The following is a 22,522-nucleotide window of genomic DNA, read 5'->3' as shown; positions in this document are numbered from 1 at the left end:
ACGCTATAAAAGAGCATTGCGATATTGTGTGCTACCAGTTTAGGTGATCCGGGAGAAGTGATCTGTTAGGGAATAAATGCTTTTTCTCAAAGGGGACTGCTCAAGACCAGAAACTAACAATAATGTTAAGTTTTAGGTTGAAGTAACATTTACGTAAGTCCATGGCATCATAAATTTAGAGAATTTGTGGGTTTATGTTTCTCATTTATTAAAAACAGACCAGGTCAAGGCCAGGCGAGAATGGCTCATGCCTATAATCCCAGCACTTTGGGAGGCCGAGGAGGGTGGATCACGAGGTCAGCAGATTGAGACCATCCTGGCTAAGACAGTGAAACCCTGTCTCTACTAAAAATACAAAAAAAAAAATTAGCCAGGCATGGTGGTGGGCGCCTGTAGTCCCAGCTACTCAGGAAGCTGAGGCAGGAGAATGGCGTGAACCCAGGAGGCGGAGCTTGCAGTAAGCTGAGATCGCGCCACTGCACTCCAGCCTGGGCGACAGAGCAAGACTCCGTCTCAAAAACAAACAAACAAACAAAATCCCAGCACTTTGGGAGGCTGAGGCAGGAGGATGGTTTGAGCCCAGGAGTTTCAGACCAGCCTGGTAATATAGGGAGACCCCACCTCTACAGAAATAGAAAAATATTAGCCAGCTATGGTGGTACATGCCTGTGGTCTCAGCTACTTGGAAGACTGAGGTGGGAGGACTGCTGGGGCATGGGAGGTGAAGGCTGCAGTGAGCTGTTGATCGTGTACTCCATCCTGGGCAACAGAGAGACTCCATCTCAAAAAAAAAACAAACTGCCAGGTGCGGTGGCTCATGCCTATAATCCCAGCACTTTGGGAGGCCAAGGCAGGTGGATTGCCTGATGTCAGGAGTTGGACACCAGCCTGGCCAACATGGAGAAACCCCGTCTCTACTAGAAATACAAAAAATTGGCCGGTAGCGGTGGTTCACACCTATAATCCCAGAACTTTGGGAGGCTGAGACGGGAGGATCACGAGGTCAGGAGATCGAGACTATCCTGGCAAACACAGTGAAACCCTGTCTCTACTAAAAATACAAAAAATTAGCCAGGCGTCATGGTGGGTGCCTGTAGTCCCAGCTACTTGGGAGGCTAAGGTAGGAGAATGGCATGAACCTGGGAGGCAGAGCTTGCAGTGAGCTGAGATGGCGCCACTGCACTCCAGCCTGGGCGACAGAGCAAGACTCTGTCAAAACAAACAAACAAACAAAAAAAACAACACACACACACACACACAAAATTAGCTGGGCAGAGTGGCGGGCGCCTGTAATCCCAGCTACTCAGGAGGCTGAGGCAGGAGAATCACTTGAACCCCGGAGGCGGAGGCTCCAGCGAGCCGAGATTGTGCCATCGCACTCTAGCCTGGACAACAAGAGCAAAACTCCATCTTAAAAAAAAAAAAAAAAAACCAACCAAACCACCCAACCAACCAGAAAAAAATCATTTCCTAAACTGGGCTGCCATAAATTAATCTAACTTGGCTCAAAGTCTCCGTAATGGAAACACCAGAGTAAGGCAAAGAGACCCCTCCCAAGTCCCTGCTCAGATGAACCTGGAAGTAAGTATCCCTGTTAAATGACGAAAATTAATCTCAGTTCCAAGGAAAACTCCAGGGGTTTCTATTACCTCTTGGCCCTAACACTTTACATCAAGGCTGCAGCAGACTGAGTTAGAGCTATTAATATTTTAAGCAAAGTCCAAAGAATCAACAGGCAGGCCGGGTGCGGTGGCTCACACCTGTAATCCCAGCACTTTGGGAGGCCAAGGCAGGCAGATCACTTGAGGTCAGGAGTTCGAGACCAGCCTGGCCAACACAGTGAAACCTTGCCTCTACTAAAAATACAAAAATTAGCCGGGCATGGTGGTACATGCCCGTAGTCCCAGCTACTCGGGAAGCTGAGGCAGGAGAATTGCTTGAACCTGGGTGGTGGGTGCACTCACCACTGCACTCCAGCCTGGACAACAGAACAACACTCCATCTCAAAAACCAACCAACCCACCAACCCAGAAAAACCAGAGAGGGTGTGAAGTACTAACTTTTCCTGAGCTGAAATAGGTCCCACACCCTTTTCCAGTCAAAAAAGCAGTTGCCACTGATTATGAGACAGACAGCTGTTTTAAAGTGGTAACAAGTGAAAAGAAAAAAAAAGGATGACTTATCAAAACCCAATTCATATATAAAACCCTCCAGATATGGCTTGGATATACTGTTGCATCAGAGTATCAAATGGGACTTCATACATCTGATGACACTCGGAAATGAGGCCTTTCAGGAATAAGCCACTAAGTTTAACTTAGCTACTGCAAAGGTGGTCTACCAAGGGTAAATTGCCAAGCGGCTCTGATTACTCACTGTGCGTTTTAAAAGTAATTTCACGAGTGTTTGTCAGAGCTAATTTCTTACCTCTAGAGCAGATATATCTAGGTTAGAAGTTGATTTCCTAAAATGTCTTCTTTCAAACCAGAATTCAATGTCCTTTCAAGACTGTATACACAAGCCAGTTAAGTGACTGCCTAAAGCAAAGATCTAAAATCTTTTGTTAAGTAATAGTTATACTGTTTACCTGCTAACCAGTCATGGGGTATGAGCTCTGCTCATCCTATAGCAGGGTACCCAGTTTAGAATTTTTATTTGCCTATAATATTTAGATTAAGCCTCTATACAATGTAGGGAAGTCATGTCAATTGCTTAAGCCGAGACAGTAATGTTTGATTTCTTGAATATGGTTATGTCCTTTCCAGACAATTAGGTCATACGACCATTTCTTGACTCACATGATGCTCCCTTCCCCTCCTGCCTGTGTGAACTACCATGTTTTTGCCAAAGCGAAAGCGGTTACCCATTTACAGGGTCAATGAAATCAAAGATAAAAGCATCAAAAGTACAATTCTATCAGTTATGCTGTTTTGAGTGAAAACACACTCTCTCTCTCTCTCTCCTTCTGGGTTTAAAAACAATAGCCTTCTCCTACCCTAAAAGGTCATTCTAAACCAGAGAACCTATTCAGTGCCATTCCTCATTTTGACCCTTCGATGGCACCATTTCACTTTTTTTTTTTTTTTTGAGGTGAAGTCTTCCTCTGTCGCCCAGGCTAGAGTACAATGGTGCCATCTTAGCTCACTGTAACCTCTATCTCCCAGGTTCAAGTGATTCTCCTGCCTCAGCCTCCCCAGTAGCTGGGATTACAGGTGTGCGCCACCACGCCCAGCTAATTTTTCTGTTTTTTTTTTTTTTTTTTTTTTGAGACCGAGTCTTGCTATGTCACCCAGGCTGGAGTGCAGCGGAGCGATCTCAGCTCACTGCAAGCTCCGCCTCCCAGGTTCATGACATTCTCCTGCCTCAGCCTCCAGAGTAGCTGGGACGACAGGCACCCACCACCATGCCCGGCTAATTTTTTGTATTTTTTCAGCAGAGCCGGGGTTTCACCGTGTTAGCCAGGATGGTCTCGATCTCCTGACCTTGTGATCCCCCTGCCTCGGCCTCCCAAAGTGCTGGGATTACAGGCGTGAGCCACTGCGCCCTGCCGGTTTTTTTGTATTTTTAGTAGAGACGGGGTTTCACCATGTTGGCCAGGCTGGTTTCAAACTCCTGACCTTATATGATCCGCCCGCCTCGGCCTCCCAAAGAGCTAGAATTACAGGCATGAGAAACCGCGCCCAGCCAATTTCACTGTTAAATACAGAATATTTCTGTGGTATGTTCTAGCACATCAGTTACTAACAGTGAACATCTGAGAGTATATGAAAGCAACCACTAATAAGGAACTAAACCACGGATTATTTTAAGTGTACATAGTTGCTTTCTTTCCCTCCAACATAAGACTGACGCATTAAGGGGACCATGGCCTTACCTTGTAGGTGCAGTGGCTGCTGGCTGCTGCCCATAGGCTGGATAAGCAGGCTGAGTGCCATATGCAGACTGAGCTGCATAGGAGGCCTGGGTGGTGGTGACTGTAGCAGTGGTGGTATCATAAGCACCAGTGCCATACCCCTGGACAGGCTGGCTGTATGCCTGGGGGGCAGTTGGAGTAGTATAACCTAGAACAAAGGAGAGCTGCATCAGATTTCAGGTCCCCTCAGAGATCTGCCTAGACACTCATTATCAGAACAATTTGTAAACCACTTACTTTAAACCATCAGGATATTGAATCCCTTTAAATATTCCCCCTTCCGCAAGAGTAGCAACAAACTGGTATTTAAAGCCTAAGTTCTCTGAATGTACCAAGCTTTTGGTAAAGTAACTGTCTCATTTGCTCTAAAACCACACCTAACAGAAATGGCATGTCATGCTACAGAAAACAGGGTTCCTTCTGCCCCCTCTTGAATGCTGTGAATAGGAGACAAGTCTGTTTTTGCCAAGTCTGTACTGATTTTGCCAGCAGGTCGTCTTAACAAGTTTGTAAACAAACTTACCCCAAAATACCCTCAAGCAGGAATAAAACATCCCAGAAAAAAAGGTAAAAGGCAAATGACATAGCATTTTAAAATAATTAGAAAATGATCCAGGTACTAGTTCTAGCACTAAAACCTGTAATTTGGGTAGTAATTAATTTAATCACTTTCTTTTGGTCCCAAGCACTAACATCATGTGAAGCACAAGCTTAATTACTTGAGCACATGAGTAATAAAGATAAACTATAAATTATAGTTGCTTAACACAGGTTATCCTTTTTTTGTAAATTATTTAAAAGTAAACTTCGATATTGCTCCAAACAAACATTTAAAAGGTAATGTTTTCACATCATAAAGCAGATTCCTGCCTCGTTATCAAGTTACTCAGCTCCATTCCTCTTACTTACCTACCACAAGCAAAAGGCCTTTTTCCTGCTCAGCAATATTGGAGGTAAACCCTAGAGTCTCTCCTCCCCTTCAGTATTTCACTAACCAGGTGTCAGAAAAAACCTGGTTTCACAGGTATGCTGCAAAGCAAGATGCATTCTATCCCTAGCTCCTGCCTCTGCCAGACCAGGCAGGATCCATGCCTTTCCCTTCGGGACTTCGGCGTGGAGCATGACCAAAACCACGAAAGTCTGCAGCTCCTAACTAGAGTACCTTTCCTGTAGGAGGTGTTACAACCATTCCTGGTGCTGGACTCTTCTTCCTCATGGTCAATGGGTACAATTAAGCCATGCAATAAAAAGTTTGGTTTACACTTTGGGAGGCTGAGGTGGGAGGACTGCTTGAGTTTAGGAGTTAGAGACCACCCTGGGCAATATAGTGAGACCTCGCCTCTACAAAAAATAAACAAACTTAGCTGGGCATGGTGGCGTGAGCCTTCAGTCCCAGCTACTTGGGAGGCTGAGGTGGGTGGACGGCTTGAGGCTGGGAGGTCAAGGCTGCAGTAAGATCCAGCCTAGGCAACAGAGACCCTATCTTAAAAAAACAAAACAAAACAAAACTTTGGTCTAGGTGCTGGCATTTATATCCAAAAAAAAGTCTACATCTCACTAAAGAAAAAGCTTCCATATTTAAAATAAATCCTCAATCAAGACTGCCCATTTTAGTTAAGATTTAGGGCCTTAAAGTGTCCTCATGTACTGGCCAGAAACAAGTATCAGCTTCCTTTTGTACAATCACCATTTGTAGCACAGAATATAATAATACTCTTTCTTCTCTACCTCAAATATTAAAAGGAAATTCTGAAATTATACACAGAGATAGTAATGTCCTTGTCAAAACTGCTGAGTTAAAATGTATATGAAAGTATACATAGTTCCAGAAAACAGGAAGCCCCAAGCAATACAAGTTTTTGAGTTGGCATGTTGTTCATCTGAACTGCTTAAGTTTTTGCAGAGTCCTAAGGTCAACCACATAAGGCATTCATTTATTTAAATTAGAATCTAATACCATCTACCCTACCGGTAGTTCATATACCGATTACACCCCACTACATGACACAACGTCTATAAGATTTACAAGGAGGGCAATTAAAAAAACAAAAAACTAAAAGTGATCAGGGCAATAACTCATGTCATAAAACTATGCAGCAACAGTTAGGGCCTTGTCATGCTAAGGATTACAGCAATAGACACTGGGTTAATAAATAACCTTTTAATTAATCTGTAGTACCCACAAAAGCAGCCAAGCAAAATGAACAAAAATCAACAGAGCAAAATGATTTAATGACCAAAAAAAAAAAAAAAACAAAAAAACAAAAAAACAAAAGACCAGTGGCAAAAAAAGAAAACACACCTACTATGTGCTGACAACTTGAAGGAAAAAGGTGGTAAGAAATATTACACAAACCTTTTGTTCAACGTAAAAATTAAAGTTTTTAAGAATTCCATTGAATTGAGGTTTATATAACCCCTTTCTTCTGAAGTTTAATTTTTAAAAATCCTAGAAGAGAACAGTGTATTTCTATGTATTCCCTCCAATGACTATCCGATAACTTTCATGTGTAAAGGCAGTATGAGGTAAGGAAAAATGCAGCATGTGTGCTTGAACCCACGCACTACCAATCAGGCTCCTGCTTAGTTTTGTTCATACAGTTTGCTCATCAGGCTTAATTTTGGTGTTTTTATACCCCAAAAGTTCTTGGAAGGATTAAGGGAGACAAGAAGGCCACTCTATAAACTGTGAATTTTATACAAACATTATTATTACTAAGTGCAATCTCCAGCTCATCAAAGCTACTAGTCTCTAAACTAGAATGACCTGTACTTTTTAGGCCCACAGTCATGATGGGGATTTCTCAACCAACGACAATGTGATACATGGCTCTAGAGAACCATTAATTTGCCTATAAATCACTCCGTCTCATTCCTGTAAAATGATCTAAGGATTCGGAAGGCTAGATCTAGACCACATTAACTTTCACATCATACTTGTTTTAAAAAATGTAATGGCTTTAATACATGAAGTTTATCTCACAATTTCAAAATTCTATGCTAAAAAATCCAAACTGCATAACCTTAGTTCCAGCTCTTCCCACAGCTGCAATTACCACCACTAGAAAGTTTAGATAAACATTTCCCATCCTATTTGAGAAACACCCTAGAAGGGTTAGGAATTACTTCCCATCAAAATCAGGACACTGGTACTCAATGAGCTAAATTACAGACAGGTTTTTCCCCTTAACTGGACTATATATAATTTGGAGAACTAAAGACAGTTTGAAAATAAGAGCTCTGATATCTTTAAGACTTTATTAGAGTCTTTTATAACAGCAATAATAAAAGGGCAGGGGGAGAGAGCCTGAAACATTACACAGCACTGAACACAAAAAAATTATCATAGGTTTTTCATGTATCCCACCCAACCTCAGTATCGGAATACAATTTCTTCTAATTCTTAGAATAGTTTATTTTTTAGTATCTTGGAATAATGTTATATATATTCATCAAGACATACCATGGATTAAAATAATTCATAACACTTAAAACAGAAAATAAAATGTGTCTGGACTAGAAACCAACCAATAGACAAACATGATACATGCAGGGTGGCAGTCTGCTCCTCTAAATAAATCTCATCATGCAATCTATCCTTCAGGGAACAGGGGAAAATCAGCTGGGGAGAAATCATCTGAAATACCTTTGGGAAGGTAAATAACTATTATTAAGGCTTGAAACAAAGTAATATTAAATAAAAAAACCTTTCCCAAAATCATATAAAGAATAGGACATGGATCTGCAAATGGCACCTGAAGCAGTTTTTCATTAGCACCTTGCTGTGTGTGATGTTAGAAAGTTTGGGGGTTAAACAAATGAAAACACCTAAAGGATTAACATTACAGGGTTAGACAAGATGGAAAGCATTTCCCATGCAAGAATGAGCAGGATAGTCAAACCTGTACTGGTCCCTTCTACTGTGGAAAGCACAAAACAAAAAGTAGAGGGTACACTATCAGATGAAGCAAACATGTGAAAACCAGTTTGATTTTTAAGCAGCTCAATTTAAGAAGACTCATTCTTACTCAGTATTAGCATTAGCAAAATCTTTTACATAGTCTCCATTTCATCGTGAGATTATTCAAACAGTTAAAAGTTCTTTTCTCTCTTGGAATTTATCCCACCCACATTCTATTGGAGATCTCTCAGGACTATAAGAGTAGGGAAGAAAGAGAAAAAATACCTCTTCCTAAGAATAAAGGATTCCCCAGATGCCAAGGTATGGACCAGAATATACATCCGAAAGCATGACTAATAAGCTTCTTAGCCAATGCCCTAGCCAGAACGACCCAAAAATCTCTCCAAGGCAGGCCTTACCAGTGGGAGGCTGTCCATAAGAAGTTGCATAGGCGGTCTGCCCATAGGTTGCAGTGGTCTGAGCCTGGGTATAGCTGACATCAGTGGGCTGTCCATAGGTTCCATAGCTTTGTTGCCCATATGCCTGCTCCAAAAAAAACGAACGCAAGAACTTCATATATGAACTTTTGTATTTTAGCAACAAAATGGACTGCTGTTTAAGTTTCTAAATTGGAGAACCGAAATCAAAAACATTCCTTTCTAGAAGATTAAAAAAACTAAACAAAAACAATAAAACAACAAGACAAATAATCACAGTATCATGAATGTTATCCCTTATCTGGTTCACTCATATTATGGTAAAGTTAGCTACGAAAAAAGCTCATTAGGTAAGTAGGCAATGTCATTCACAGCTTCTCAAAAGGGGGAAAAAAAAGATAATCAGGCAAAACCTCAGTCAACTATACATGAGATTAACAAGACACTCTCAAGGGAAGAGCAATAAGGGAACAGGTGTATTAACTGCTAGCACTTAGCATAGCACAGTTTTAGTGATTGGAAACAAAAGGTACGAAGACAAATGAACAAAGAGAGAGCAATGAAGAGGGCTAAAATCTGTCAGAAAAAATTGAAAACCAGATTTTCAGCCTGACAAAAAGACTTTAAAACTACTACACCACTTCAAAGAAAATGAACCAGAATGCTGTATGTCCTCTTATGGTGGGCACATCAAGAGTACTGTCTTTTGAACTTAGACATCAATAATACTTAAAATCAGGCAAGGAATGAGTTGTTCTTTCAGATATTAGCATGATTATTCTCTAGGTTTGTTTAAATGACCAATTATGTAAGATCTGCCAGAGACATCACATTCTGCTTGTCCTAGAACATGTTTCCATGGCAGTTATTAGTATCCATTTTATGGCATGGATCATTTCAGAATTCAACATTATCTTGAAAATACTAGAAGGCTAATTTCTAGAATCTGTTGGCCTAGGCTTTTCAACAGACTCTTCACTGGAAAGAGCTCAGCAGCTCCTTGGCTAGGTCGCCAGTTTTTAGAGCTAACCCCGCCACTTACTGTGCAACCACTGGCAAGTTACTTAATATCTATGCACTGCAATGTTCTCCTCTGCAGAATGGTCATATCATCCTCTTCCTTTGCAGAATTGCTATGATGAATAAATTCACTAAATTTAAACATAATGAAGAAGGACCAAGCATGGAACAGGGCACCTAACTTGAGAAATCATATTAAAAAGTTATAAAGAGTCAATTATCAGCTTCTGAATGGTTTCATTTATGATGGCACAATGGAGTCCTTCGCACTCCCACTGTGAAAGTTTAAAATGCCTGGGCATTTTACTATTCCAAACACATTACTCATTTGTTTTACTGGATAACTGAAAGATAACTGGATAATATACTGATTTTACTTGGAGGTGCAGCTACATGTAATTATTTTAAAGATTACCTGGGTGGTCTGTGCATATCCTTGAGTGGGCTGGGCGGTGTAAGCACTGTAGCTGCAAAAGAATTAAATGCAATAACTTGAATAGAGAACATTCAAATACCACCTCTACAATTATAGAAGGCTCCATATTCAAAAAATATTAATCACACACAAAATACGGTTATAAAAGACTGACTTACCCCTGCTGCGCTGCAGCTTGGCTATAGGTACTGTAATCTAGAGGAAAACAAGGAGGAAAAATAGTGTAAAGTTAGCAGAAACAAGGAGAAGAGAAAAAAGGGGGAAAGAATTCACGTGGCAGGAAGAATTCTTTAAACTGTAGGGAGACCTGCCAACACAGGTCCAAATGAGTCCCCCTTACCTCTCAACATCTAACAGAAAAAAAAGTCTAAACCAGTTAAACTCAACATTTGACTATGGGACTAGCTAATGAGGTCAAGATCAGCTGATTTGGCAGGTATACTTTTTATGTTCCCATGACCACAAAACCCATCCCAATCCCAACTGTCATTTAAAATACAGGATGATCATCAATATCACAGACTGACAACAAGATCTACTAACAGGATCAGAAGTTTCTACCCTCATATAAAACGGAGGCATGCAACAATAATACAAAGTTTAACACTAGATCGGTTACGTTAGAACCTACCTCTCCTCAAAAATTAGTTTTCACTCCCCTCACTTTAGCAAGTTAGACAAACCATCGTTCCCTAGCTCAACGACAGTGAAACGGAATGGCAGACAAGAAGGCAGTCACCACACTCCAGTGTTTTAAAGGGTTTGCTGTGTCAGAACTATATTTGTGCAGCAACTTAAAAGCTAGATATATTATAAACCCTGGTGAAGCAGAGCTAAGGCAGAACCCTGAAGACTGGCAAAGAAGAAAAAGCATTTAATCTTTCTGGGAAAAATTTGGTAACACCATTGTCTTTCATACAACTCAAAATGATTTCAACTTAAAAAAAAGACATAATTTTCATCCCTTATCTAAGTAAACCTCCCTATAATTTTCCTTTTCCTATGAAATTTATAACATGCATCCAAAGGGACCAAAAACTGGTCCACTGAGGTGTCTACAAGTAGTAAAAACAAACGGAAAATAGTTTTCAGAGCGCTACTGCATTAAAGTTAGATAAATTTAGTTTTTTTTTTAAAGGCAGTTAAAGTAATTATTTTGGAAAATTCTGCCCAATTCTTTCTTCTCCACAAGAACACATTTCTTGTTCTGTCTGAAGACAGTACTGCCATTAGGACGGAAAAAAGGGGTCCTTTATTTTCCAATCAGAAAGTAGTCCCTCATCCAAAACCAACAATTGACAGCTCTTCATGGCATCCACTTCATGCAATCCAAAGCCAGCCTCACAATCCCTCGGCGGCCTAAGAAAGCTTTGCTGAATCCATCTCTTCACGTTGGCTTATCTGCCTACCTCTCTGTCTGGACTACTTTCTTTCCTTTGTACACACTCTTAACTCAAAACCCTGAATCACCAAGAGGAACAAATCAACTGCCCAAAGGCTACCAATAATGAAAAAAATAATCTGTTCATGACAATCTTAAAGGCATTTTAAATAGCACTATAAGTCATACTCTCTCTGACATTAAAACTAAATGCAGATCATTTTTTCCATGTGGCATCTACAAAATAAACACAGCAATGAATCATTTAACATCAAATATTTTAACCCACGTTTTGTTGAGGTCTTTGCTTGAGAAGTGATTCTAAATCACTGTCATGTAAGTTCAACGTTTGCAAGACGACTTTTACACAAGAGCAGTTATGTAAAACATCAAACTGGCAAAGCTGATATGGAACAACCAATGACCTCTTATCAGTGAGAAACCAGAGGATTCGGCCCTATACTAACTGGTGGGCTATAGAAGGTAGCAAATTTGTTACATGAACTTACATTTATCTTCCTAGAGCACACAAACATCACAGGCCCTCAAGCAAGCTATTAGGTTGATGCAAACGTAATTACTTTTGCACCAACCTAATACAATTACAAACTGGTCAGATTATTCAGCAACCGTGTTCGTTTTTAACCCCCAAAAGTGAGCCACTGACGTCACTAAAAATCACTTCACTGGGATTGAGCGGTGGGGGTTCTAGATTGCTGCGAGTCTGCATTCCAATTCTTTGTTGCACCGGATATATATGCTTTACGAACTTTTCTACATGAGATAACATACGAGGAGAGAAAACTTCTATTATTAACCCAAGGCAACGGTTTAACACTTTAGAGCAGTCACTATGGAAGCTGCTTCACACTACCTGAGTTGAGCTTCACAGTACCTGAGCTGAAGTCAGCATAGGACAAATGTGTGGAATGCTTATGCTGGAAGGTCAGAAGGGCTCAAAAGCTTAAGAGGTCTAGCCTAACTTCTGTATTTTACAGGAAAGGAAACTAAGGACCAGATTACTTATGTGACTCTCTGAAGGCCCCCCCAGCCAGGCCTAATGTGTTTACTTTGTGTCAACAGAAACCACAACTGTAATTCTAATACAGTACAGCACATGGTAGTTACTGGTGAACAAGGTTTGAACAAAGTTGACTGAAAAAAGGCATGTCCAGCCACGCAAAAATGTCAACGCACACGTTTTGCCTTTTCAGGCTTTTGCAGAGCAGAAGAGGGTGGATAGGGCACCTAGGAAACCACTTCCCGCCGGGAGGTTAGCTGTGGTATTTCAGTCCTGTCTTCTACCGGCACTCTTTGGTATCCCGGCACGAACAGCCAACACTTACCTGTTTATTGACCACAGATGGGGAGAATTCTTAAACTGTCCTTAAGTTGCTGGATTCTGGACTCTAAAAACTCTGGAGTGCCCAGAACTTTTCCTGTCTTCCTTCTCATCTTCTCCCACTGTCTCTAAGGCCTGGAACCAGGTGGCCTGAGAATACCCCCGGGGCAAAAATGCTCCACCCTGCCAATTTTCGCGGGTTAGTGTACCCACAGGTTGCGAACTGCAGGTGATGGCTAGGCGACACTCTTAAACGTTCCTTCCATCAAGGACCACTCTACTCCCATTGTGGAGTTCCCAACCGGGGCTTGCTTGCAAGTGCCTTTAAGATTGCTTCTACTGGCCTTTTTTCCCCTCTCCTCTGTCGACCTACGAAATCAACAGGCCTGCCGGCCTAACGCAGGCGAATAAACGTGCGAGGCCACTGCTGAAGCATAACTCAAATGAAGGCTCGGCCTTTTGTTCCTCCTAGGTCAGAGAGACCAGAAATATCTTTCTGGTAGCGTTTCTCGTCTCTCGACCCAGGCTGGCCTTATTATACAACGGATGTCCCTCGGCGTTTGCAGAAAAAGGGCCCTGGGAAGCCACTTAATTGGTTTTGGGGGAGGGGAGGGCGTGGATTAATAACGATAAAAATGGAGAAGCCTAAGAAAGCGGCAAACTGGGGACCCTGGAGGAGGGAAGCACATTCTGTCTAAAGCCCAGGCGAGCAGAAGTTCGGCTTGGGGCTGGAAGCCTCAGAGGGGGCAGCTCGGCAGCGCCAGACGCCCCAGCCGACTGGGTCTTAAGGATGACGGGGCTCCCGCTCATAGGCCGGCACCCCTCGGCCCACAAATCCACGGTATCTTTATTTGCTTTTTCCCCTGGTTTCTCAGGAAACCCTGAAAACGGGGAGGGAGGCCTCACAGGGACAGCAGCCTGCGGGCCCCCCGGCGGTTTCATAGTGACCGGCTTGAGGCCTGGCCAAATCCTCCCCTTCACGCAGGGCCTCGAAGGCCGCAGGCCCCGCCCACGTGGCGGGAGGCCCGGAGCTCAGGGCGCGAGGACCGCCACACAATGGAGGCCAAGGCGGGCCCCGCGCGCCCCCGCCGCAGCAAGCCCCCCGCGCGCCACGGGCGCCGGAAGATTCCAGAACCGGCCCGCCCGGTTGGGGGAGGGGAAAGGAATGCGGATCCCCGAGCTCGTCGGGCCGCGGCGGGTGCCTCAAACCCCTCTCGGCAACTCCACTCAGTCTTCCCAGCCAAGCCCAGAGACGAAGGACCCCCAGTTTGGGCGTTCCGGCTACCGCCGGCGCGACCGCAGTTCCACCATACTCACCCGTGGACGCCATTTTCTCTCCTTCCTCCTCGTTCTCTCAACGTCCGTCTCCCTCTCGCTTTCCCTCTAGGCGCCGCACTGCGCAGGCGCAAATCCCGCAACCCCGGGCGCGACCATCGGGCCAGGCCACGGGGGTGGGCTCAGGAGGGATGAACCACCGCTTACTCGTTCTTCGCGTCCGCAACTCTTGTCCCAGTCCTCTCTAAAGAGCGCCCGACGTGACACTCGGGCCAAAATAGCATCTAAGGGGCCAGAGCGCGGGTGAGCGGGTCTCAGCGTGAAACCGGAGAGACTCTCAGCACGAGACTAGGCTGTTTGGAATGGTTCCGTCCGCTGGCTCTAGGGACGGTCGCTGAAGAGTCGGCCCTGCAGGGAGACGGAGATCGGCGGGAGGGCTGGGGGAAGGGACCCGGACTAGAACAACTGCTGACTAATCCGCGGGCCGCGGGGAATGGGTGGCGCGCCAGCCGGTCGGCAGGGGTCACGCGGCCGGGTGTGCGCGGAATGGATTCAGGGTTCTCGGGTCGCGCCCGGGAGCTAGAGTCCTGACTCCCAGCCGGGGTCCCCGACCGGCCTTTCGGGGTTGCCGGGCGCGCTCTGCAGTGAGTACCCGGGACGCGTGGCCCGGGCCAGCGGGGAAGGGTCCCCAAGGCCGGTCGGCTGGGTGGGAGGCCTCGAACGCCGTGCCTGGCCCCGAGACCCTATCCCCGGTAACGGTCGAGGTGGAGCAGGCCCTTTAATCATCCCTCATCCGATATCCTTGTTTCTACAGAAGGGGAAACTGAGGCCCAAGGAAATTGAGTATCTCTGCAAAGTCACCAGCTGAGTTCGAACCAGACAGATCCTGGGACCCCCTACTCTATCCGCCACCCGGAAGAATCTCCGTCCTTGTCTTTCCATTCTGCCCTCCCGGCTTCCCAGTAAGGTAGGCAGGGCCTGGTGGTGCACTGCCCCGTTTCATAGATTGAAGAAAGTGAGGTCCAGGGGGCTCAAGTCCCAGTTCCGAGTGTCCACGGGTAAGCCCTTCCCTTGCTAAGGTGCCCAGAGCTGAGGAATGGTTGTGAGGTGTCGATGCAGGAAGAGGTTTAGATGCAGGAGGAGGTTTACGGTGGGTGCCTTGGCCCCAAACCCTGCCTCCAGGCAAGGCTGACCCTGCCCACCTTCCTGGACCTCTAGCCCCAGCCCCCTAGGTGGATGCCCGGGTCCGCGAAGGGCAGGGTTCACCTTCAAATCCCTCGGCAGGACCAGGAGCCAAGCTAGTGTCCTTTTTTCAGTGAACATATATAAAGCACTGGCTGTGTGCTGTGAATACCCTGGGGAATGTGGGGTTGGATCAGAGGAGCCATGAGCTCAGACCACCTGCCTAGGGAGACAGACTGGCCAAGCTGTGCTCCTAAGGATAAGATCCATGATGTTAGGGGGCCAGAGGAGGGGAAGGGATATTTGAGCTGGGCTTCCAAGGGTGAAATAGGAGTTTGCCTGCTGGCAAAATGGAGGGAAGGACAATGCAGGCAGAGGAGCTTTCCACATTTTTCCTGCAGGAAACTGGTAGATGTGGAGAAGGCGCTTGGCAGGGGAGCAAATTAGGCAGCCTTCTTGTCTCTCTGGGATCCTGCTTCCTGCCCTGAATCAGCTCAGTGGGAGTCCTGGGACCGAGAGGCCTGACCAGGGGTGAAGACCTACAGGCCCTGGAGGACAGGCTGGATGCAAGAGGAGAGCACGGGGGAGAAGGCCTTGCTTTGGTGGGCAGGGAAAGGCCATGTTTGAGGGCCAAAGCTGGGACCAGTTAGGCTGGAGCAGCCACCTCCATATTGAGGCCTTCTCGATGGGCCAGTTGGTGGCTACAGACGCCTGCCATGATTAGTGGGGATTGCTATGGTTTATGGAGGAAGAGTTGTGGGCCAGGGCCTGCCTTAGCCTATTCCTTTTTATTTCATCATACTCTGAGGAAAAGAATTTATGAATTTCCATTTTACAGATGAGAAAGGAGAGGCTCATCTGTAAAATGAGGCTCATCTGTAAAAAGATGAGGTTGGAAACTTGCCTCAGGACACAGAGCAGAAAGAGGTGGAGCGCATACTGTACCCTTCCTGTGGAAAGGGGAGCCAGGGCCAGAGGGGCTGTGCCAGTAAAGAAGCAGGAGGAGGCTTACGGTGGATGGGTTCACCCTCAAAGGGGATGTCTCAGTCGCAGGTCTCTTAGTATGGCTCAAGATGTGGGACTTCTGCCCATCTGCCCTACCCCTTACCCTGTTGGCTTGCCCATTGTCTGGCCCCACCCCAGGGTCAAGGGCAACTGAAACCATCTGGAGCATTAAGGCTGGGAACAGGGGAGGGGAGGAAGGAGGGAGGTAGTAGTCTGAGGGAAGGGGGAGGACAGAAGAGGGCTAGAGATGGCCCTGAATTCGCCCTGGGGGGTGAGGGCCTGAACCCCTCTTTTTGGGAGTTCAGGGCCTATCAGGACTTAGAAGTCTCTATGCCTGTCCCCTGCCAGTCCTTAAACAGAGGTGAGTGGAATGGTAAGATGGCTTATGAGCGCATGGGTTAGGGTCTGAGCTCCACTAAGGCCAAGCTGCTGGGCCTACCTCTCCAGCCTGTTTCCACCTCTGTAAAATAGGGCTGTTGATAAGGTGCTTGAGAGGGTATTGGTGAGATAAAAGCTCCAGTAATAACTTGTTATTGTTTTCTTTTATCCCCAGCACACAGCCCCAGGACCACCCTTGACCGTCCTCAACCAAGCGATGCATGCCAGGGGCCCCCATGGCCAACTGTCCCCGGCACTGCCTCTGGCCTCCTCAGTCCTGATGCTGCTGATGAGCACCCTGTGGCTGGTGGGGGCCGGCCCCGGCCTGGTCCTGGCCCCGGAGCTGTTGCTGGACCCCTGGCAGGGTGAGGGCCAGCCACGTGGACCTTGGAGGAAGCAGGAGACTTGCTGTAGGGCCTGGGCCCAGTTGGCAGGAGCAGCACAAGGCCCCCAGGGGTCAAACAGGGATGGGGCCCAGTGTCCCGGGGAAGCATGGCCTTAGACAGGAGCATGCCCAGCACATCCACAGCCAAGAAGGGAGGCAGAGGACTCCCTAGGGTGGGCTGGAACCTATGGGTAGGAGTGCTTTTCTCATGGTTTCCCTTTCTGGCAGCTTTTCCTTGAAATAAGAACTAAGGCCAGGTGGCTGACGCCTGTAATCCCAGCACTTTGGGAAGCTGAGGCAGGTGGATCACTTGAGGTCAGGAGTTCGAGACCAGCCTGGCCAACATGGTTAAACCCTGTCTCTACTAAAAATACAAAAATTGGCCGGGCACAGTGGCTCACGCCTGTAATCCCAGCACTTTGGGAGGCCGAGGCGGGCGGATCACGAGGTCAGGAGATTGAGACCATCCTGGCTAACATGGTGAAACCCCGTCTCTACTAAAAATACAAAAAGATTAGCCGGGCGTAGTGGCAGGTGCCTGTAGTCCCAGCTACTCGAGAGGCTGAGGCAGGAGAATGGCGCGAACCTGGGAGGCGGAGCTTGCAGTGAGCCGAGATCGCGCCACTGCACTCCAGCCTGGGTGACAGAGTGAGACTCCATCTCAAAAAACAAAACAAAACAAAACAAAAAAACAACTAAGACTTTCAACTAAGCATGAGGATGGGAGGAGGAGGTGTTGGGGTTTTGAGGAGTGACCTCAGCTGAGCACCTGTTTCCCAATAATAACTCCTCCAATTTGTATTTGAGGACCCCCAATGATGCTCAGAGAGGTTAAGTGATTTGACCAGGGTCACACAGCTTGAGGGAATGGGGTAGCTCCAGGATTGAAGCAGGCCATTTCATGCTCTCAGCCAGGTATGATTTAGTAAATACAGAAGCAGAGTACCTTCATGGTGTCTGGGACATAGTGAGTGCTCAGTAGCGGGTTGTCAGTGAAAAGACTGAGTGGCACGTCCAGTGTATTCTGTTTAATACCACGAGGCGTAGCCACAGTGTTTGGAAGTCCTTGGTCCCTTCCACCAATGATTAAGTGCTGGCTGTGGGCAGACTGGCTCCTGGGGAGGGGAGGTGGGCTCAGCAGGTGGCCCTGGTGTAGGGTAACCTTCAGCCTGGCACACCTGGGACAGCCTTGGATGTTGGGGCCACTAACCTGGCACATAAGCCCCTTCTCTCTCCCAGTGCACCGGCTGCTGACCCATGCCCTGGGCCACACGGCCCTGCCGGGCCTGCTCCTGAGCCTGCTGCTCCTGCCTACTGTGGGCTGGCAGCAGGAGTGCCACCTGGGCACGCTGAGATTCCTGCATGCCTCAGCCCTGCTCGCCCTGGCTTCTGGGCTGCTGGCAGTGCTGCTGGCAGGCCTTGGGCTGTCCAGTGCAGCCGGCAGCTGTGGATACATGCCTGTCCACCTGGCCATGCTGGCTGGGGAGGGACACCACCCTAGACGGCCCCGTGGGGCACTGCCACCGTGGCTGCCGCCGTGGCTGCTGCTTGCCCTGACCCCACTGCTCAGCTCTGAGCCACCCTTCCTGCAGCTCCTTTGCGGCCTCCTTGCTGGCCTGGCCTGTATCCTTTGCCTGAGCTCAGGGCCCGTGGGGATGTGTGGGTTCTGTGGGTGGGTGCCTGGGAAGGAAGTGGCACAAAGGGGTGAAGGCCCAAGCAATACCAAGGAGCCGTGCACACACATTCCAGGAGCTTCTCTGAGTCTTCCTCTGGGACATGCTCTGGGCTGGGACCTGGGGGCTTATGGCCTGGTGGAGGTGCCAATTACAAGGTAAAGGGCTACGTGGGCTCCCTGTAATATCAATGCCATTCTTCGCAGAAATAGAAACAATAATCCTAAAATTTATATGGAACCACAAAAGGCCCAGAATAGCCAAACCACCCTGAGCAAAAATTAAAAATTAAAAAAATTAAAAGCCTGACCGGGCGCAGTGCCTCACGCCTGTAACCCCGGCACTTTGGGAGGCCAGGCGGGCAGATCACTTGAGGTCTGGAGTTAAAGACCAGCCTGGCCAACATGGTGAAACCCCATCTGTACTAAAAATAAAAAAATTAGGCCAGGCGCGATGGCTCATGCCTGTAATCCCAACACTTTGGGAGGCCAAGGTGGGCGGATCACGAGGTCAGGAGTTCGAGACTAGCCTGGCCAACATGGTAAAACCCCATCTCTACTAAAAATACAAAAATTAGCTGGGCGTGGTGGCGTGCACCTGTAATCCCAGCTACTTAGGAGACTGAGGCAGGAGAATCACTTGAACCTGTGAGGCAGAGGCTGCAATGAGCCGAGAACATGCCACTGCACTCCAGCCTGGGCGACAGGGCAAGACCCCGGTCTCAAACCCCAAAAAACAAAAATTAGCCAGGCGTGGTGGCAGGCGCCTATAGTCCCAGCTACTTGGGAGACTGAGACAGGAGAATCACTTGAACCTGTGAGGCAGAGGCTGCAATGAGCCGAGAACATGCCACTGCACTCCAGCGTGGGCGATAGGGCGAGACTCCGGTCTCAAACACCAAAAAACAAAAATTAGCCAGGCGTGGTGGCAGGCGCCTGTAGTCCCAGCTACTTGGGAGACTGAGACAGGAGAACTGCTTGAATCCGAGAGGCAGAGGCTGCAGTGAGCCAAGATAGCGCTGCTGCACTCCAGCCTGGGCGAGAGGGCGAGACTTCCTCTCAAAAAAAAAAAAAAAAAAAGAAAGAAAATTAAAAGCCTAAGTGAATGGAAAGATCTCATGTTCACGGATTGGAATACTTAATATTGTTAAAATGGTAATGCTACTCAGTTGATTTATAGATCCCACACAATTCTTATCAAAATTTCAGCTGTCTTTGTTGTTGCAGAAATTAGCAAGCTGGTCCTAAAAATAATATGGAAATGTAAAGAACCCAGAATACCTCAGATAATCTTGAAAAAGAAAAGCAAACCTGGAAGACTTACACTTTTCAATTTCAAAACTTAAAACTACAAAAGTGGCCAGGTGCGGTGGCTCACGCCTGTAATCCCAGCACTTTGAGAGGCCAAGGCAGACAGATCACTTGAGGTCAGGAGTTCAGGACCAGCGTGGCCAACATGGTGAAACCCCATCTCTACTAAAAATACAAAAATTAGCCAGGTGTGGTGGCACACGTCTGTAATCCCAGCTGCTCAGGAGGCTGAGGCAGGAGAATTGCTGGAACCCAGGAGACAGAGGTTGCAGTGAGCTGAGATTGCACCACTGCACTCCAGCCTGGGCGACAGAGCAAGACTCTCTCCAAAAAAAAAAAAAAAAAAAACGCCGTACAAAATTATAATAATCAAGATATTGTGGTACTGGCATCAGGATAGACATACAGATCAATGGACTAGAATTGACCATCTAGAAATAAACTTAGATTTACTGTATAGTTAATTTATTTTGACAAGAGTGCCAAGTCGATTCAATGAGGAAAAGAATATTCTTTTTAATAAATGGTGCTAGAGGCTGGGTGCAGTGGCTCACGCCTGTAATCCTAGCACTTTGGGAGGCTGAGGTGGGCCGATTTCTTGAGGCCAGGAGTTTGAGACCAGCCTAGCCAACATGGTGAAACCCTGTACTAAGAATACAAAATAATTAGCCAGGTGTGATGGCACGTGCCTGTAATCCCATCTATTCGGGAAGCTGAGGCAGGAGAATTGCTTGAACCTCAGAGTTGGAGGTTGCAGTGAGCCGAGATTTCACCACTGCATATCAGCCTGGGTGACAGAGTGAGACTCTGTCTCAAAAATAAATAAATAAATAAGTCGTGCTAGAGCACTCTTTATTGGTGCTCTGCTTCTAAGATTTTTTTTTTTAATTTTTAGAGACAGGGTCTCATTCTGTCACCCAAGCTGGAGTGTGGCGACACCATCATAGCTCACTACAGCCTCAAACTCCTGGGCTCAAGCGATCCTCTTGCCTCAGCCACTTGAGTAGCTGAGATTACAGGTGTGCACTGCCACGTCCAGCTAATTTTAAAAATTTTTTGTAGAGACGGGGTCTATGTTGCCCAGGCTGGTCTTGAACTCCTGGCCTCAAGTGATCCTCCCGTCTCAGCCTCCCCAAGTGCTGGGATTATACAGCTGTGAGCCACTGCGTCCAGCCCTAAGATGATTCATACCTATCGGGGAAAACAGTGCCACTGGAGAGAACAGGCTGGCCCCTGCACTCTGGATTGGGGACAGGAGTTATCCAGGCCTGTCTGAAGGCAATAGCAGGTGTGTCCATGGGACTTCTTCCAGGAAGGGTGGGCCTTGAGTTACAGACCTGAAAAGGTGCATAGGGTTCTGGGAACAGAGTGGGTCACGGGTGAGCCCAGGCCTTGGGGTGAGGCATACCTGGCTCTGTTTGGCTGAGTAGCTTCAGGCAGATCCCTTTTCCTTTCTGAGCCTCTGCTGCTGACCAGGGTGACGCTATTCCATGCTGGTCCACAGTGAGGAGACGGGAGGGAATGGTGGCCAGCACACTTGGCATGGGGCCTGGCCTGTGGCGTGGGCCCACCCCTGGCTGCTTTTGGTTTTCCTTGACCAGCCGCCCTGCCCCGGGCAGACAGATGCAGCTGGGGCCTTCCGGTGGCTGGAACCCTCAGAGCGATGGCTGCAGGTGCTGCAGGAGGGCGTCTTGTGCAGGACCTTGGCGGGGTGCTGGCCCCTGAGGCTCCTTGCCACCCCGGGCAGCCTGGCGGAGCTGCCTGTCACCCATCCTGCCGGAGTGAGGTGAGGGTGATGGGGGGGATGCCAGTCCAGGTGGTGGGCACTGTGGCAGGGCTGCCAGTCAGGCCCTCTTCTCTTCCCACTCCTCCAGGCCTCCCATCCCTGGACCGCCTTATGTGGCCTCCCCTGACCTCTGGTCCCACTGGGAAGACTCAGCCCTGCCCCCACCAAGCCTGAGGCCTGTGCAGCCCACCTGGGAGGGCTCCTCAGAGGCAGGCCTGGACTGGGCTGGGGCCAGCTTCTCCCCAGGGACTCCGATGTGGGCGGCCTTGGATGAGCAGATGCTGCAGGAGGGCATCCAGGCCTCGCTTCTTGACGGGCCAGCCCAGGAACCCCAGAGCGCACCATGGCTGTCCAAGTCCTCTGTCTCCTCTCTGCGGTAAGGTGGGGTGGGCAGAGGTGGGGTCCCCTGGTATAGGGGCCGGGGTGGCCCTGACACTCCCCACTTCTCCCCCCACCCCCCACAGGCTGCAGCAGCTGGAGCGCATGGGCTTCCCTACGGAGCAGGCGGTGGTGGCACTGGCAGCCACAGGCCGTGTGGAGGGTGCCGTGTCACTGTTGGTTGGAGGACAAGTGGGCACTGAGACCCTGGTGACCCATGGAAAGGGTAGGCCTGCCCACTCCGAGGGTCCTGGGCCTCCCTAGCCCAGGCAGAGAGTGGGGCACAGGCAGGCCCTTGGGTGCTAAGGGCTGGGCTGCATGTGGGTAGCCCGAGCTCCTGCTCTGTCTAAAGAGGGCCACAGTGGGGAGCAGGGGCACCTCTGGAGGCAGGAGAGGCCCCCCAGCATGCTGCCCTAGTACGTGTTTAGAATAAAAACCAGTTTGTTTTTCAACCTGGACCTCCTTGGAGGCAGCAGTTGTGTTTGACTCTTCTGTGTTGGCATCAGGGGGATGAATGAATGAGTGAGCACCAAATGAATGACCAGTTGTGGGAGAGCTGTTCCCTGATGTCCAGAGACACAGGCTTCCTGGCCCTGCACCATGCAGCCTATACCTCCAGGAGGCTCTGTCCTCCAGCACAGAGCATTCTCCACTGCCCATTTCTAGCCCTCTCCCGTCGTAGCCTCATTCCCAGCTGCCCCCATCTAAGCACACACTGAG

The 22,522-nt window shown here is 47.9% G+C and overlaps 2 protein-coding genes and 1 long non-coding RNA gene across 53 annotated transcripts in view; 1 reads left to right on the top strand and 2 right to left on the bottom strand.

Moving 5' to 3' along the window:
* Positions 1-13,991, bottom strand: part of EWSR1 (EWS RNA binding protein 1) — a 32,322-nt gene extending 18,331 nt beyond the window's left edge. For 18 of the 50 annotated variants that reach the window (XM_063807592.1, XM_054675420.1, XM_054675433.1 and 15 more), the window contains exons 1-5: positions 13,748-13,846; positions 9,866-9,902; positions 9,687-9,738; positions 8,234-8,357; positions 3,875-4,061 (exon numbers count right to left, since the gene is read on the bottom strand). In XM_063807592.1, the coding sequence (XP_063663662.1) occupies positions 3,875-4,061; positions 8,234-8,357; positions 9,687-9,738; positions 9,866-9,902; positions 13,748-13,760 (413 nt within the window). In that variant the 5' untranslated portion in view covers positions 13,761-13,846. 50 annotated transcript variants of the gene reach the window in all.
* Positions 13,992-14,532: 541 nt separating this feature from the next.
* On the top strand, positions 14,533-22,254 carry RHBDD3 (rhomboid domain containing 3). 2 transcript variants are annotated; one of them, XM_016938907.2, is made up of 6 exons: positions 14,533-14,672; positions 16,446-16,635; positions 17,895-18,278; positions 21,262-21,424; positions 21,513-21,800; positions 21,889-22,254. In XM_016938907.2, exons 2-6 carry the CDS (start codon positions 16,488-16,490, stop codon positions 22,064-22,066), a joined length of 1,161 nt encoding a protein of 386 aa, XP_016794396.1. In that variant the 5' UTR covers positions 14,533-14,672; positions 16,446-16,487; the 3' UTR covers positions 22,067-22,254. The 2 variants fall into 2 exon arrangements, with proteins under 2 accessions (XP_016794396.1, XP_054531643.1); XM_054675668.2 differs by lacking the exons at positions 14,533-14,672; positions 16,446-16,635 and having other exon boundaries at positions 17,594-18,278.
* On the bottom strand, positions 20,090-21,264 carry LOC134809662 (uncharacterized). The gene is made up of 3 exons (XR_010155934.1): positions 21,047-21,264; positions 20,830-20,975; positions 20,090-20,281 (listed from the first exon to the last, which is right to left on the bottom strand). It is a non-coding gene; the product is annotated as an uncharacterized LOC134809662 (long non-coding RNA).
* Positions 22,255-22,522: the final 268 nt, after the last annotated feature.

Source organism: Pan troglodytes, chromosome 23 (assembly GCF_028858775.2).
Source record: "Pan troglodytes isolate AG18354 chromosome 23, NHGRI_mPanTro3-v2.0_pri, whole genome shotgun sequence".
Lineage (NCBI taxonomy): Eukaryota > Metazoa > Chordata > Mammalia > Primates > Hominidae > Pan > Pan troglodytes.
This window is presented reverse-complemented; position numbering and strand designations above follow the sequence as displayed.